General features: G+C 43.5%; 1 protein-coding gene across 2 annotated transcripts; it reads left to right on the top strand.

The window, feature by feature from the left end:
- Nucleotides 1-493: 493 nt before the first annotated feature.
- Nucleotides 494-15274, top strand: EDEM1 (ER degradation enhancing alpha-mannosidase like protein 1). 2 transcript variants are annotated; one of them, XM_063348139.1, is made up of 12 exons: nucleotides 494-992; nucleotides 1079-1151; nucleotides 4422-4525; nucleotides 5190-5361; nucleotides 6536-6719; nucleotides 7238-7412; nucleotides 7976-8096; nucleotides 8562-8732; nucleotides 9344-9417; nucleotides 10062-10158; nucleotides 10894-11079; nucleotides 11968-15274. In XM_063348139.1, exons 1-12 carry the CDS (start codon nucleotides 595-597, stop codon nucleotides 12055-12057), a joined length of 1845 nt encoding a protein of 614 aa, XP_063204209.1. In that variant the 5' UTR covers nucleotides 494-594; the 3' UTR covers nucleotides 12058-15274. The 2 variants fall into 2 exon arrangements, with proteins under 2 accessions (XP_063204209.1, XP_063204208.1); XM_063348138.1 differs by having other exon boundaries at nucleotides 494-1151.
- The last annotated feature ends 2075 nt before the right edge of the window (nucleotides 15275-17349 follow it).

Here is a 17349-nt window from a genome sequence, read left to right as displayed (position 1 = left end):
CGGAGAAAAGCTCATCGTGGCAGCAGGGAGGACTGCTCCACAGACCGCAGGTCACAGCGAGGACCTCCTGATGCCATCTGTGAGGTAAGCAGGCCTTGGGAGGTGCTAGTTTGCAGGAGGATCGCAAACTTTACTAGAATCCTTGCGTTTTGGCGTTTTTTGTTTTATTTTTTGGTGTTTGTTTGTTTGTTTGTTTGTTTGTTTTTCCTGGAAAACCTCCTGTTTCTCAGCTTTCGCTTTACCCCTGAGGGCGACGAGCCGCCCGGCCGAGCGGAGGCGCTCCCGTTCCCCACGTCGCCGTCCCAGGCCTGAGTCCTTCGCCCGGGCGGGGCCGGGGCCGCCTTCCGGCCTCGGGCCGTGCCACGACAGCCCCGCGGCACCGCCCTTCAAGGCTCACAGGGCTCGGCCCTTGAGTGACATCGGTACTCGCCCTATGAGCGGAGGCCTGTCCAGCCTCCGCACCGTCTCGGCCAATAGGAGCCAGGCGGGGGCGGGCTCCGCTCGGTGTTTCCCTTCCGCTGTTAAAGGAGACGCGTCGCGGGGGCTGGGGAGCGGGCGGCCCCTTTAAACTATGCGCGCGGCGCGCGGGCCACCATGCAATGGCGGTCGCTGGTGCTGGGGCTGCTGCTGCTGAGGCTGGGGCTGCAGGCGCTGCTGGCGCTGCTGCCCGCGCTGGCCCCCGGCCTCTGCCTGCGCCGCCGCTTCCCCTTCCCCTTCCCGCCGCCCGCCGCCCTCGGCCCGCCCGCCGCCCCCGCCGGCTCCTCGCACTGGGGCTCGTTGCTGCGGCGGGGCGGCGGCGACGGCGGGACGACGGGGGGGGACGAGTACGAGCGGCGGTACAGCGGCGCCTTCCCGCCGCAGCTGCGGGCCCGGCTGCGGGACGCCGCCCGCGGCATGTTCGTCTTCGGCTACGACAGCTACATGCAGCACGCCTTCCCGCAGGACGAGCTCGACCCCCTCCACTGTCGCGGCCGCGGCCCCGACCACGACCCGTCAGTCGCGGGGCCGAGGGGAATGGGTTGGGGGGGAGGCCGCGCCCTGTGGCGGCGGGGCCTGACGCTCGGCCCTTCTCTTCCAGCTCCAACCTCAACATCAACGACGTCCTGGGAAACTACTCGCTGACGCTGATCGATGCGCTGGACACGCTGGCGGTGAGTCCTTTTTTGGGGGGGTGGGGGTGGCTGGGGGGGCACCCCCAACGGCGGCCCTGGCCCTGAGAGGCTCGGCACCCGTCAGCTGAGCTTCGTTTCTTCCTGCGAGGAAGACTTCGGCCCTTCGGGCTGCCGTGTCTGTGCTTTGCAATACGGGAAGGCTGCAGAGTTGTTGCGTTGCCCTGTTGGGATAAATTGAATCAGGAGGGGAGTTCAGGAGGTTCCTGTTAGCAGCTGGAATGAAAAAACTGGGTTTTGCAAATTAGTGTAAAGGTGTATTAATGTAGCTAGGATGTGAGGGGTCTAAAACTGAACACAGAGGCCACACCTCGAGTGCTGTGTCCAGTTTTGGGCCCTTCACTACCAGACAGACACTGAGGTGCTGGAGCGAGTCCAGAGAAGGGCAACGGAGCTGGTGAGGGGTCTGGAGCACAAGTCTTGTGAGGAGCAGCTGAGGGAGCTGGGGGTGTTCAGCCTGGAGAAGAGGAGGCTGAGGGGAGACCTTCTTGCTCTCTGCAACCACCTGAAAGGAGGGTGTGGTGAGAGGGGATTGGTCTTCTCTCCCAAGTAACATATGATAGGATGAGAGCAAACAACCTGAAGTTGTGCCAGGGAAGGTTTAGACTGGATGTTAGGAAAGATCCCTTCACCGAAAGGGTTGTCAAGCATTGGAACAGGCTGCCCAGGAAGGTGGTGGAGTCACCATCCCTGGAGGTATTTAAAAGCCGGGCAGACGTGGTGCTGAGGGACATGTTTACTGGTGGCTTTAGTTGGACTCGATGATCTTAAGGGTCTTTTCCAACCCTAAATGATCCTATGATTCTGTGGCTGAAGAACAACTCTGCTAATTAAACTCTGAAGGCAGTCTCTTAGCAGGATATGGACATTAATGTCTGAAAGGCTGAAGTCAATTGGATGAGAGAGTTTGAGTGATGAGAAACCCTAGATGTGCTTGAACATGCATGGGTCTAGCTTGCTCCGTTGTGGTAGTCTGGCTGGTAGCAGTGAAATGGGCACCTGTTGCAATTCACCGGGTGGTTTATTCCCAACCCCAGTGTGGTAAACTGGAAGTCAAAGCTCGGTGGTGGGCAGAGAGCTTTGTTTAACATGGCTGTGAAACTGCAGATCTTGGATGTGGGATGGTTGGATTGAAGTGGGAGCGTGGTCCTGAGCTGTTACCTTGATAGTAGCCATTGTTCTAGAATGGATTCTGAATGAAAGACTTAAAAAGGAAAACAAAGCTAGTGGAACTGAAGAAGAGGGCTACTTGGTAGAGAAACTTGGTGAGAAGTTGAAGGAAGACAGGTACGGAAAGTTTCAATCTGGATGGAGTTACTCCATGGTATCTTCCAAGGACTTGCTGTGGGACTAGTGCTGTTTAGTTTTTGCGTGTTAGTGGTGTTACTACAAAAGGTGCTGATGTTTCATGCAGAGCTGCTGATAGAAATGGAGATCAATTCTTAACGTGAAGAGCGGGTGAAATGACATCATGAGGAAGCAACTAAAATTGTAATGAACTTCAGCAATGTTAAAGTAAAAGGTTTAATAGTTTGTAAGTGTGAGGTTATTAAATCTTTCACTTCTGAGGAGAAGGTGGTGATGGTTGTACAGCTAACAGCTGGATCACATGCTAGCAGTGCGTTACACGTGCAGGGAAGGATAAGAGTACGTGGGGGATGTATCAGTAGAGATTTCCAGAAGAGACAGAGGAAATTTCTAAGATCTTCCCCAATGCTCAGGTGAGATCTGTTTTGGAATACTGCCATCACTCTGGTGTTTAGGAAGGGTGCATTTGAACTGGGACGTGCATGGGTTGCTGAGAGATATGTCAGGAAGAGAGTTTGTCTTATTTGAGATGACTGCAAGAGCTCTGATTGTTTTGCTTGGCAGAGTGTGCTATAAATCTGTATGAAGAGTGGTGAAAGGAAGGAGGGGAAAAAGCTGTGAAGCTGCTTCTTGCCTGCTAAAATAGACCATCATATGCATTTCTGGTAAAATTTGAAGATAATCTGAGAAGCAGTTTTATGTTAGTAGTAACAATAATGTGGTGTCACGGAGAAGAGCCCCTTCCTTGAACTCCTTATGCATATTGAGAAACCCTCTTAAGTTTCATGGCCTCATTTTTGCAGCCAGGTCAGGTTCTTGGCCTTCTGGAGTGTCAGGACCAGATCTGTGGTGCGTTTCTCTCTCTTTGTGGAGAAGGTGGTGTGTGCAAGGACTGCATGGGTGCTTCAGGTTATGAAATACTTCCCATTGCTGCAATGGAATTGCAGCTCTAGGTGAGAAGGTCTCAACTGAACATGGCAGCAACGAACAGAAATGAAATCAGGAAGTGAGTAAAACGTTGGTTTTAGGGATCTGCGCTATGTGGCTGATGATGGTGTGGCTAAACAGTTGCCTTCCTGTCCTCAGAGTCCTATCCATACCTTTTGGAGCAGTATGTAACTCTTTTTCTTAAACTGAAAACGTTTGGTTCTTAGTCTGTTGTGTTTCAGAAGCTTCTGCGTGATGAAAGCCTGTTTTGCTTTTCATCTGCTCAGATCTATGTGAATGCTTTCCCACTAGGTCCGGGTATTGTAAAGAGCAGACCGACTGGTGCATGGTGTTTTGACGGTTAAAGAGCTAGGTTTCCAGCCTTATTGTGAACTTACACAGGCAGAAACCTGTGTATTCTGTGTTCCTGCTTCCTTTAAACTGGGGCTGAATTTACATCTGTCTCTGGATATAGTGGAAATGAATTGTTGAGGTGTACCTATAGCGAACTGGCTTGACAGAAGTCCTGGGCATGGCATGCAGTGTTAAGTCAAAAACTTGAAAGGTTGGACTCCCCTGGTCAAAGAAATGTCAAATCAGACTTCATTCTTCTGCAAGTTGTGTTACCTTTTAAGCTAAACTTAACTAACTGATAGTTTAAGCAGTTAAAACACTCAGTGGGGTAGATCTTAAGATTTTTTTAGACTCCTGTTCTAAGAGATCATCCACAAGGCTGATGCTGGGGGTGGAAGAACATATGAGTGCATGGATTAGTATAACGGACAAAAATACATCTTTGTGGATTTTCCTGTTTTAACATACTTTTTGTAAAACACACTCTTGCATGTCAGTAGGATGGGTAACTTTCTGGAAAGTCTTTTTAGCAGGAGTTTGAAGTACTCTGTTCTGTATCTAGTTAATATGACTGTTGGTCTAAAATGTGAACTTGCCATTCTCTTCCCCAGCCCTCTTTTGAAGCAACAATTAGACAAAATAACTTTGTTTTTTATGTAAAAGGTAATGGGAAACTCCTCAGAATTCCAGAAAGCAGTGAAGTTGGTGATTGACACGGTTTCATTTGATAAAGACTCAACGGTCCAAGTTTTTGAGGCAACAATCAGGTATGTCACTCTGAGTTTGTCTTTAAACAGTAACAAGGTTAAAGACTTGGTACTTATATATGGGAGAGCCAAAGTGAAATCATTATCAGGATATCTTTGTTAGGCTTTATTCCATAATTGTTCCTGGAGTAATTTGTTTTCTAACATTTTATGAAAATATTCCATCCTTTCATAATTGAAATAATTTTAATGAGTCACATGTGAGTCACATTGTATCATTGAAGCAATGATACAATGGTAGTCTCAACAGTGTTTGGCTTGCAGAATGCTGCTTTTTTGTTATTGCACAGCAAACAAGCCTGCTGACAGGCTTTCCTTCTTTTGGTTTTCTTCATGGACCTTCTGCTTGCTTTCACTTTCATTTTAGATGAAAAAACAGGCCTCTCTGTCTTAGAGATGAGTTTAAGATACTGTCTGATTTTAAATAGCGTCATTTTCTGAATGTCTTAAACAGTGTTTAACTGGATTTTGGGATTAGTGTGGGTGGCAAGCAATGTGACTTCTAGATGTTTTCACTGCTGGTGGGGAGTAAAGTAGATCTTTCTATAGTGCATGTAAATGCACAAAGTAATACTTCTGTTAAACATGATACTGGTAAGGGTTTAGTTGAAGAACTAGGTTTAGGTCGGATTTAAAAACTGAAGATCTCTTCCTTTTCCCGCAGGGTTTTGGGAAGCCTGCTTTCTGCCCACATAATAATTACAGATACCAAACAGCCTTTTGGTGATATGACCATTAAGGATTATGACAATGAGCTGTTGCACATGGCTCATGACCTAGCAGTGAGACTACTTCCAGCCTTTGAGAACACCAAAACCGGAATTCCATATCCTCGGGTAAGTGAGCACAGCAACACAGTGGGGAAATAATGTAAAAGTAGTAATTCATCTGTCCTGCCGCTTGAATTCTGTGCCCTGTGTGTGCCTTTATTTGTGCGCTTGGGGTATTGAACCTGCTCTAAGTTACATTAAAATGGTGTGGGGGTCAAAACTGCACTAAGTTATGGTGACACAGATGATATATAAGTTGCGTCTTATGTCTAGTAAATGTTTTCTTTAGCCTGTGTTTCCACAAGGTATATATTGCTCTGTATGGGTCAGTAGTCATTTGTTTGTGTTTTGTTTGGCTGAAATGTGCCCTGCCCTGCACTTTCTTCCTATATATCATGGAGCAACAAAACATGCTGTCATTAAGAAGATTAACAAGAAATACTGTAAGGGCAAATAGCCTAGGAAAGTGACTTTATTGGTGACTTGGTACTAAGGTAGTTGTGATAAAATGAAAGTAATCTAAAATATTTGTCATACTGGGCTTGGAATTTGTAATTTTCTTGAATACTGCTCAGTGAGTACTCAAGAATACTGAGGTATTCTTGAATACTGCGTCCTCTTGTTTTAAGTAGATGCAGTTTACAAGGAGGGTGTCAGTTTCAGTGGAACAACTCTAAGCTCTAAAAGTAATAAGCACTTGCCTGACTGTTTTTAATTTCTGGGGACAGCAGCTCCGCTTTTGCATCAGACCTGTCAGGCTGTAGAAACATGAACTTTCACTTCTGCTCAGAGTTTGGTAAAGCATTTGAGAGTAGTGTAACTTCCCATCAACGTTTTGTTCCGTGGGGAACTTGAGGAGCATTCACTGAGGAAACTCTTGGTTTCAAGAGCACTAAATGAGGGGAGGCGGTACTTGCATCACCCTTGGAAGGACCTGAAAGTTTAGTAGACATGATGAAAAAGTGGACTGAAATTTGGAAGGATCAGCAAGTGTAAGAGTAGCAAAATTAGGATTGCCCACCTTGAGCATGATGTTATAAAGTTGGAAGATCAATTTCATGGATTCTTCAGGAAAGGTTTTTGACCAAGCAGTGATACGCTGGGTTTCTAACTATATGGACATTGCACACTACATGTTGCAAAAACAAATACAAAGCTTTATAATAAACATCATACTGCACAGCTGTATGAGGTGCAGCCTTTCTGCTTGCTGTTAGTGCTCTTTCCGCTTGCTTCACAGGTCAATCTGAAGAAGGGGGTACCTCCAGACAGCAATAATGAAACTTGTACTGCAGGAGCTGGTTCCTTGCTGGTGGAGTTTGGTATCCTTAGCAGGCTGCTTGGTGATTCCACATTTGAGTGGGTGGCCAGGAGAGCTGTCAAAGCGCTCTGGAATCTCAGGAGCAATAACACTGGACTGCTAGGTAATGTCTTCTGAGGTGATGCTGTATTGACTAGCTCCATGTTTAAACTTGCCTCAGTCTCCTGTAGCAGAATGCCATCATGCTACAGGTTTCTTTCATGTACCATAAACTTCGTAGATCTGCTTCCTCTGTAGCTGTTAAGTCATGCTCCCCTGGTGTGCTCATGGTTTGTGTTGACCAAATGGCACTTTGTAATTTCATAAGAAAAACGGAGTATCTGAATGACTTCTTAGGGCACAGGTTTCCAAAGACAAACTTTTAGTGAAACTGGGAAATGAAACTGAAGTTCTTGTATTTGTTTCGCCATTAATAGAATTTAGATTGGCAGATGACTACAAGTACTTAACTGCATGTATGTGCTTGTTCCTCGGATGAATGCATCGTAACACTTTATTTGGATAGTGATCTTTGATCATTTCTCCTTAAGACTTTTGAAGATTTCTAAATTCTGTTTCTTGATTGGTTTTTTTCTGATGTACTTGGCAACTTTAGACTAAACTTTTTGTCTGTTCTGAAAGGAAATGTTGTGAATATTCAAACTGGCCATTGGGTTGGAAAGCAAAGTGGCTTGGGAGCAGGGTCGGATTCGTTCTATGAATACCTTCTGAAGTCTTACATCCTCTTTGGAGAAAAGGAAGACTTGGACATGTTCAATGATGCTTATCGGAACATTCAGAACCACTTAAGAAGAGGGTATGTTATTTGCTATGAGTATCAGTTCCTTAAGCGATGAGTACTCCAGCAAGATATGAGAGACTGTAGAGTGTTTTGTGTCATGCTCTAGAAAGTCTGTGTTCTCTTTTTTTCTCTAAAAGACGAAGTCTTATTTCTGTGGTAGTCACCGTAGAAATAAATTTTAATGTTCACTTCGCTCCTTAGTCAACTGATCTGAATAGCATTATTGGCACAAAGAAGCGAAACTGGTTACAGTCCAGGTTAGTAAACGTCAGGCTGAGAAAGGGCTGTAGAACTGCAAAGGAAATGTATTAAATTAGCTAGCTTAGTACTTAAGGCCTGATCTTACCTAGCATGACTTTTTGGTAGAGATTCTGCTGACATAACTTAAGCATATGATGTGCATACCTTGATGAATTAATTTTTCTGGGAAGCATGACTGACGATTTTGTTCTTTTCAAAATGGCTTTGGTCATACAAATCTGTGGCTCATTCTCTTTGCTGTGGCAGTGCTGTGAAATGAAAAGTGCAGTGTGTTCTGAAATAGTGAATATTTACACATGCTTATTATTACTTGGCAGTCGAGAAGCTTGCAATGAAGGTGAAGGTGACCCTCCTTTGTACGTTAATGTGAACATGTTCACAGGACAGCTGATGAACACGTGGATTGACTCTTTGCAAGCTTTTTTTCCTGGACTACAGGTAAACTTTCATTCTGTTAAAGACCGAACGACACAGTTAAAGGGTTTCAGAGAGGCTCATTTGAATTCTAGGCTGTGAATGAATCTGAGCATCGCTTCTGAGATGAGCTTCAACCTTTGGGTTTACATCTGGCTGCTCTGATAAGAGAGTCTTAGGGCGGTCCAGCTTCTGCATCAGCATAACAATATTGGAAGGCCTAGCCTGCTCTCTGCTGGGTTTGAGATACTTTTAACTTTTCTTCTTCAACATCAGCATTTGTATACCATGCTGCAAGGCTGAACCGCCCTAAAGCTTTTAGTGCGAAGGAATTAATACATCAGCTTTTTTGGGTGGAGTTGGGTTATTTTTTTGTCTCTCCTTATGAGGGGAGTGTTTTATTATATGGCATGTTGTTGTACAGAGTGGAAAGCAATTTGCTGGCTTGCAGTATGATGCGTGCATGTTTACGGCTGTTGTTATGCCTAGGTATTGATAGGGGATGTGGAAGATGCTATTTGTCTCCATGCTTTTTATTATGCCATATGGAAGCGATACGGAGCTCTCCCAGAAAGATACAACTGGCAGTTGCAAGCACCGGATGTTCCCTTTTATCCACTGAGGCCAGAGTTAGTGGAATCCACATATCTCCTTTATCAGGTACTTGAGTTTTCTGAGCTTACAGCTTGTGTTTTGGCAAAAATGGTTTCATTCAGAAAGTCCCTTTTTCTACCCCTAGCCTCTGGCCTGATGAAATTTGGTGCCTCTGGATCTGCCTGTTCTTATACAGAGGTCCCTGTTTGGACACTGATTGTTATGCAATGTAGTTGCTATGTTGTTTGCTTAAATAGCCTTCTTTATAAGACATACAAAAATGAGACTAAACAACCTTTTCAAAAAATAGCTGGCAGATTTTTACAAGGTAGAGACTTGTGACTTCTTAATAGAAATTGCTGAAGTAAGTGTAGTAGCTTTCCTTGCTGTATTGTCTGGGCACAGTCTCCAACTGGCAGAAGATAGAGTAAATGAAAATAACTTTCTGGCTGCAAGAAAAGCTATCAAAAAGTTTGAATTTACCACAAGTTTTATTAGGATTTGCACTAAAGCAAATGTGAGAGGCTTGCACAGAGTAATCCGAGTCATGTTCCTATAAAGATAAGTTTACTGTAATACGTGAGAGTCTAACACTACTCAGGCCTTTGTTGTAAGTGTTATTTTTACAAGATTTCGAAATTGCTGACTCTTAACTCTTGTCTGTCTTCCTTATTCAGGCCACAAAGAACCCATTTTACCTTCATGTGGGAATGGATATTCTGCAGAGTTTGGAAAAATATACAAAAGCAAAGTCAGTTTTCAATGTTCTTTGTCTTCTCTCGCTGCTATATACAAGTATTTTATTATATAAATATTATATAGAGTCCAATCTGCCAAATGTAGGTAAACCAGAAAGCCACAAGTGATTATTTATTTATTGAGCAATTATTTCTTTCTCATCTGAAAATGAAATTATAGTCCAGTGCCTTCAGAATTTTATAACTCCCTTTCAGAATACATTGTTGATAATCAGTTGCTAAAAACTGGTAAAATTAGTACATGGGTTTTTTTTCCTATGGATCCTGCAAGAATATTTCTGGGCTTGTGGTGTTTAGGGATGGCCTCTAAGATGCACGCTGTTGCATGTCAGCTTTTATCTCAAGACAATAACAGTGAATCCTGACAGTAATACTGAGTATCTGAACTTCTTGTACGATTCAGAGGGAAGACAGTGAATTTTTATTTTACTATTTGCATTGACCACAGGGTCAATGATTATAGTCTCATCAGAATACCAGAAACCAATAATCAGTGCTTACTTGTAAAAGAGACTTGTTTCATTTTAACTTCACCCCTAGTGACAATTGGAATGGTCTGAAGTTAAGGAATACCTGGGAACCGCTTCCAGATCAGAATGCCTGGGAACTAAACCCAAACTAATATTAAATCTTGCAGGTGTGGCTATGCCACTTTACACCACGTTGTAGAGAAGACGAAGGAAGATCGAATGGAGAGCTTTTTTCTCAGTGAAACATGTAAATATTTGTACCTGGTGTGTATATGTTCTTTATTTCAAAGATACTCTTGCATGCATGGGGCACAAATGCAGCACAGCGAGGAGGCAGGATGTGGTTAATTAGAAACTGCTGCACTCTAGGGAAGAGAGGAGTTTGGGTATCAGAATGTATCAGAAAATGCATGGCTCTTCTTTCTTTCACTCTACCCTGACCTTGGAGGTTTGGGCAGCTGCTAGCTGTAGAGCTGGCAGCTCTTTGGGGGGGAGCTGGAAAGGAGAGGAAGCAAGACTGAAGCTACTGCTCAACTCTGAGCTAAATTACTGCTTGTAGCCATTTTGCCTGCCTCGCAGCAGCCTCCGATTTCTCCCCATCAGGCTTTGGCAGTCACAGGAGAAAGCATTTGAGCCATGCTGCTTAAGCTACCGTTCTCAATCTCCTTTAGTGCAGAAAAACAAATAAATCTGACCGAATGGCAGCAGTGGATGCCAGCCTAGAAGTGCCTGCCATTGTGCAGCTTAGAAAAATAAGGGCGGTTTAAGTTGTGTGAGAAGTTTTTCTTTCTCGGTCCTCTTTCAACTGTTAAAAGAAATCGCTTGCATTAAAACTATTTATTTTCATTTGCTTTAACAGTAGTTACCCATTTAGCACTAAAAGCTGTGCTTTTTGTGTGATCCTTCAAATGCATGAGTGCATGTGCTTTAACTTAGTGTTGATGGGACATGACAAATGTTGCGTGCATACTATAGCTGTCTCTCCCCTCTCTTGTTTAGTTGTTTGATGAAGAGAATCCACTGCATAAATCTGGAAATAAGTATATGTTTACAACTGAGGGACATATTGTGTCTGTTGATGAACGTTTTCGTAACTCGCTGTGGAAAGACATCCTCCCTGGAGAAGAGGACAGCGCAGAAAAAATTAAACCTAATGAATTAAAGGCAGTCAACTTCAGTTCTAATGTAAGGAATACACAGAGTGTTCTTGGTTGTGTTGCTGGAGAAGGGGTGTGTGTTAAACTGGGTTAGGCAGTAGAAAAAGAGCCATTTGGAAGTGTTACTTTAGGGATCTGTAGGGTTTCCTTTATAAATGTCAATATCTGAGAACCTCCCTTGTGAAAAAAACTTTCAATAGTGGAATGAATGGATTAGGATAATAGGAGTTATTATGTTGAAGGTGAAACCTGTCCACTTTTAAGTATTTTGCAGCAATTAGTTTGTTCTTTGTTAATTTATTTCCAATTATTTTTTTCCCTTCCCCTTTTCTTTGCCCTTAACATCTTCCAATGTTGCTGTGATGGGGAAAAAGGATTAGAGTGTGTCGTTTTAACAGAGCTTTTTTCCCCTCAGAGTGGTTTTGAGGCATGTAGAGGTGACCTTTCTTAGCTAGGCATCAGCTGAGGAGACAGCAATAGATCCAATGCCTATCACCAACTGAAATAGATATGTGTTTAATACAGAACAATTTTTTAAAATCTCTGCTAGTAAGTTCTAGCATGATTCCTTTCCTCCACCCCCCAGTCCTGCAGAAAAAGAGCATTATTTTAAAAAACATTCACAGTTGTCATAGTGAAGGAAGTCTCAGTTGAATAACAAGCTGCAGTAGTTTGGCGTGTGTTTGGAAGCTTGCAGCCTGCGCTGAGGAAACACTTGCTGTTCATTTCTGTGGCTTGTGCTGTAGTTTGCAAAGAGTGAGGGAGAGGTGGGACCAAAAGCACTATTGGGTACAATTTTCTGTACTGGGAGGAAATCTATGGTTACTGATGCTGAAACGCCTGCTAGATTACAGAGGGTATGGGATTGCCTGTTGTCATATTTGAGTTCTTAAAAATATTCTCATTTTGTTAACAGTGTAACAGGGTTCCTGATGAGAGGAGATACTTACTGCCATTGAAGAGTAACTACATGAGACAGATTGATCGGATGGTGGGTTTGATCTGAATGGATCTTCGGAGTAACTTTTATGATATGTCAGGAGGAGCATGGGATTTGGCTGCAGACATTCCTTTCCTCTTCAGCTACACACCTGCATCTGCTGAGTCACTTGGGTATCCCCCATGCTTGTTAGTTTTCAATTCTGGATGTGAAGGGAGATCAAGTTCTCCCACGAGTTCTGTCTTCTGAGCTGTGGTAACTCCATGTGCCAGCTGAATAGAGATTTCTTGTTTTAAGACTTCCTATGAAAATCGTTGTTGCAAATGAAGGCTGAATATACTTCAAAAGAAAAAAGAAAAGAAAATTGGCACATGCCACTTAGCTACCTCTTCGTAGCTGTATTACAAATGTCCCTTTAGAAAAGGGTCTAGTATTTAATTTGAAATGATCTTGGGATTGGGGAAGGAATGGGAAAGTGCAATTTCTTACACCAAGTTTAATCATAGAATTATTCTGACTAGCAATACAGAACCTTAAGTACTACTCAGGTAGGAACCCACTGGTAATGGGTTTTGCTGAAACAAAAACGCTGTATTTAGAATAGGACCTTGGAAAGATAACTCCTGATCGTGTAAGAAGCTATCAGTATAATAATAATGATATCCCTCATATCCACAGTTGTATAGAACTGCACGGTTGCAAGAGCCTGTGGCTACAGAAACAGTAATAAAACAAATTAGGTGCCTTTTTTGGTAAAGGAGTAGGGGGGGAGGGAAGGGGAAATGGCAAAGCCACTCAGCTGTCCAAGCAGCTAACTTTATGTAGCTTAGCTGAGCAGAAGTTCCAAAAGTTTAATTGCCACATATCTAGTGCCTTTTCAGGAGAGATGCTGCTAAGAACTGGTATAACAGTACATGAAGAACAAACTATTTCACATTCCTGACAGCATTAATATGTTAGTGCCTTAAGTCTTCTTCGCTAGCAGGAAAACCTGAGCTTGCTTGGGAAGGTGGATAAAGTATTTCTGATTAGCTGGTTACAAAATACAGTGGATCCTAAAGTAACTTAAAAAGTAATTTACATATGAGATGACTTTTCCTTTTCTTTTTTTTTTTAAAAAAAAAAAGGATACTGGAAAACTATCAACTGCTGTGCCCATCCCAAAGAATACTTGCGGGCTGGGTTTGTGGAGTGGAGTTAGTAGGAGGTCTGAGCCTGCAGTATTCTAACTTCTCTCTGTCACAGGTTGGGTATGTGCCATCACGACAGGGTGACGGCTGCAGCAGCTCTCGATGCTGACTGTGGGGCTGTGCCATCGTGACAGGGTGACGGCTGCAGCAGCTCTCGATGCTGACTGTGGTGCTGTACTGTACCTGTGTACTGTGCCTTTTCGTTCTAGTGAGGAATAATGAAACAATGCAGTTGCTTCATCCCACCATCTTGAAACACAGTTCAGATATGTCTGAGAAATTAACTGTCTGTGAATGTTCAGGAAGAAAGCAGTTAAATTCAGGCAGGGCTGTTGAGGGATGAAAACAAACTGATGCCAAACCAACTTATTCTAAATATAACATATTTTTTTTTCAGTGACTCCCCATTGCTTACATACTTTTTACTTTTGACTACAGTTGAAGTAGTTGAATGTTACTGTTGGGTTAATTTTTTTTTAATTAAGGCTTAAATATAAGGGCAAACATGATCTGCTGTATTTTCACCTTCTTACGATAACACCGGTTTATCTTAAACCATATGTTGCAACTCAAAACATTTCTAATAAATATGAAGTTAGTGCTGAAGAGGTTGTTTTAATCTTTTAGTGTACAGTTGCATCTCAGGGACTTCATTGTAGAATCTTCTATTCCATGATAGCTGTATCATGTATTCAGGCAAAAAGTAATAATAATCCTGTCTTCTTAGTCTTATTATGTGTATTTTAAAGGGGGGAGGATTGGATGGGGGGAGAGGGAAATACATTGAGATTTCCCAAAATGTTGCAATAGAATCAGTTACCTTGATATTTGAGGCAGCTGGCAATTGCAATCCCTGTAGATTAGGCTTTGCAAACCTATTGCTGGAAAGTTTTAGTTGTCTATTTCAAAGCAACACATAAATTCAAGATGTTGCTATCCAAAGAGGTATTGGGAGAGGTTCAAGGTATAGCTTCTTAACCAGTAAACGTTGCCTGGGTGTGCAGGTGTGCTTCAGTTTGTAAACATGTAAAGAAGCACAGGAGGATGTGTAAATGGAGTGGTTTCTGCCAACCGAGGGAGGCAGGAAGCAAAAAATGGCTGGGCTTTCTGAAATGCTGCTGCTGGGCCAGATCTTCTCGTAGCCCTGCAATGAGAAGAGCTTGGCTGCGCAGAAGCCAAATGCAGTGTTCCACAACTGGCCGTTTAAAACCCTGGTGTAGCAGATGCCAGGACGGACACTGCCCGAAGTGTGTTGGTGGCTACTTCTGGGTAATGATCTTTCCCTGACTCTCAGTGTAGCTCTGTGAATGTGCGTTATATACCTTGGAATTGCCTCTCAGCGTTTTGTGCCTTCTGAAGCACCTGAACCCTGGTCAGGGCTCCAGCCGAGTGTTATGCACAGAAATCTGTTTCAGAGTTTTCCTCAGAGAATTACACGATTATAATGAAGTTGCACAACTGTTCTGCCAGCGTGCTTTTCCCGCTCTTATATTGCCAGAAGTTGTGGGAGGTGGCTGTAGGGTGGGAACAGCATGGGCAAGTATCGCAGCCTTTCAGCCCTTAGCGACTTGGGCCATTAATTAAGGTGCCAAATAGTATATGGTCAGCTCCTCGTTAGAAACTGCATTGAAATTTGTGTTGCCAAGGTGATCCGACGGTTGTCTTTCCATAGGAACGGTTTTTGTCTACAAGGAGACTGGTGCTGACTATGTGGTAAAAGGGCTTTGTCTTCTTTAAGGAGCCAATTTTTCTTCTTCTTTGTGTTAAAAATGCTTTGATACATTTTTACTCTGTAATGACAGGGCACATGTTATGCACTAAAATTAAAACTTTTGTATAAGTCAATGATATATCAAAATGAAATTGATAACTGCTGGAATAACTTGCTGAAACAGACTTTTGTATTTCTTGGTATAATGTGCAATATCAATATTTCCTAATTAAAAATGCAATGTATGCTTAATTGTTGTTTTTCCATGAAGTATTTAATTGGGGATGGGAAATTTTAAAAGAGGACCAAATGCTCTGTCATGAAATGTCCTGAATTCTCAAAACTGAGCTTAAGTTTTACGAATCTGCATTAAAAAATGGTGTATTTGACCACTTTTACGTGTGTTTTTCTTATAGTGTAGTTCTTGTAAGGCTGTCACGAAGCTTGCAGGGGATCTCCCAAACGCAGGGAAAAGATGAATTTCAGTGTGTATTCCTGATCTTTGCCATTCACCAGGCAGGAAAACTTCAGCAGTTGAGGGTGACCTTGGGAGTAGGGGTGAGTAAAGGAAAACATATCTGTAAGCAGATTTGTGGCTCTCATTCAAGTTGTCCCTGACTTGGCCCCTCGGAAGAGCTCCAGACCTCTGACTTCAGTAACAGACGTCCCCGGTCAGTTCTCCAGTTCTGTTGTAGGTGTCTGTGGCATCTTGTGTGTGGAGAATGTAAGTCTCTGACCATGTGCCCCAAAGACTGTAGGCTGGGAATTCACTTTCTTTAGGAGCCAGCCTTAGTCATGTGCTGTCATTGCTAAGAGCTTTGCTGTCTACTGCAGCAAATACCATGTTACTCAGCTTTCTTAGAGGCTGGGCGTGCTGCTGGGTACTTTGGGGAGTAAGGAAAAGGTTGCCTCAACCAGAACTTAACAGTTCTTTGTCTCCAAGGATAACTTGGCTCTGTCTTTGCCTTAGACCTGGTTTGTTCAGGAATGTGTAATTGAGGTGTGCGAGAAATAGCTTTTATTTTTCTTGGGGGAAAAAGAGACTTCTTGACCATATCCTCACGATAGCACACAAAATCAGTTAATGGTTTGGAGAATGGGTTACCGTCTGGTGAGAGCTTTCTTGCCAGCTCCATCTGCCATGTCATGCATAGACATGAGGTGCCTTCTTAGATACGCTGGATTTTCAGGGGACAAGGGATGGCTCCTTACTGCAGGAAAAAAGACCCAACACCCCACCTCCAAAACAAAACGCTTCTTTCTTCTACCCCCATCCCTCTTTCATTTTTCCTGTGTAATGATTCGAGGGGCAGCCTGCGCTGAGAGCAGTGATTTGATGTGGAATGAAGAAACGGAGTGTGGCGGCACCAAGCTGTTGGCCTCGTGAGCAGGTAGCTGAATCTGAGTAAGCACTGCCCTACTTGCTGCTGTTCCCAAATGTCGCTTTCTCCAAGTTGGTCCATGAAGAACCTGGTGCAGGTGGGAATTCTGCGCCGAGAACCTTGCTGGGGTCTTTCCAGTCTGTGGATAACTACCCTGGGAAATAGCTCATGCTGTGCTCAAAAACAGAGGAATGTCAAAACAAGCTATCACTTCTTTGTGATACAAAGACCATCATTTTGATTTTTTTCTTTTAATTTATTTTTTTTCCTCCTGGATTTGTTTTTGTTGACTGACGTTATCTCTTCTGTTGTTTTCTGTTTTGTAGTCCTGACTCAAAGGCCATTGAAGCTGACAGGGCACTTTTTGCTTGCCGTGATCAAACTCCAAGTTGCAAGAAAATGTCTATTGAATGTGAGCGAGTGGATTTTTGTAATGTTTTGAAAGTTCCTCTAAATTTTTGGATGATGAGGTTCTTGCCTGTCTAATGCTACTTTTGCTGGGTTCAGACTTGCAAGTCTCAATTCTGAAGTAAGCGTAAGAGAGCTGATTTTGGGGAAAGAACCCGAGCTCTAGTGTTTTCACTGTGGTTGCACATTTACTAGTGGTGTCACTGCCCTGAGCAACTATTTGCTGTCTTTATCTTGGCTTCCCTCCTTATCTGCTGTTGAGAAGCTGGTTGCTCAATGTGTGACAGCTCTCAAGGGGGACCGAATGTTCTGATTGCAGTTTCTTGTAACTCCGCATTTAAGAAAATACCTCAGAAAAGCCACTCTTCCTGTTCTCTGTTTTCTGGCAGACTTGAGTACAGTAAGATCGTATGTGGTAAAAGATCTGAAGTCCAGAAGTGTGCGTGAGAACTTATTTTTTTTTTAGGATGTAATGCATCAGGCTCACCTAGTGTTACGGCTAAAGAGAAGTGACTTCTGGTAGCTGTGGGCACAGGCCTTTGGCTTGGGTTGCCCTGCGTTTGGTGGCACTGCTGTAGATCCGATCTGCTTCCACCAGAGACCACTCTTGTGCTGCTGTTTGGAGATTTCTGCCTGTTGTGTAGCAGCAAGACAGCAGTAATGTCTT

Source organism: Chroicocephalus ridibundus, chromosome 10, assembly GCF_963924245.1.
Source record: "Chroicocephalus ridibundus chromosome 10, bChrRid1.1, whole genome shotgun sequence".
In the NCBI taxonomy this organism is placed as follows: domain Eukaryota; kingdom Metazoa; phylum Chordata; class Aves; order Charadriiformes; family Laridae; genus Chroicocephalus; species Chroicocephalus ridibundus.
Note: the sequence above shows the minus strand (reverse complement) of the source record. Positions and strands in the feature narration are given on the sequence as shown.

What these genes read in the sequence shown, in the direction of transcription:
- EDEM1 (XM_063348138.1), top strand. Translation starts at nt 600, where the DNA reads ATGGCGGTCGCTGGTGCTGGGGCTGCTGCTGCTGAGGCTGGGGCTGCA. An exon ending in GTTTTTGAGGCAACAATCAG is followed by an intron (nt 4,526 to 5,189) that starts GTATGTCACTCT and finishes CTTTTCCCGCAG; the next exon opens with GGTTTTGGGAAGCCTGCTTT. An exon ending in GAAAAATATACAAAAGCAAA is followed by an intron (nt 9,418 to 10,061) that starts GTCAGTTTTCAA and finishes TAAATCTTGCAG; the next exon opens with GTGTGGCTATGCCACTTTAC.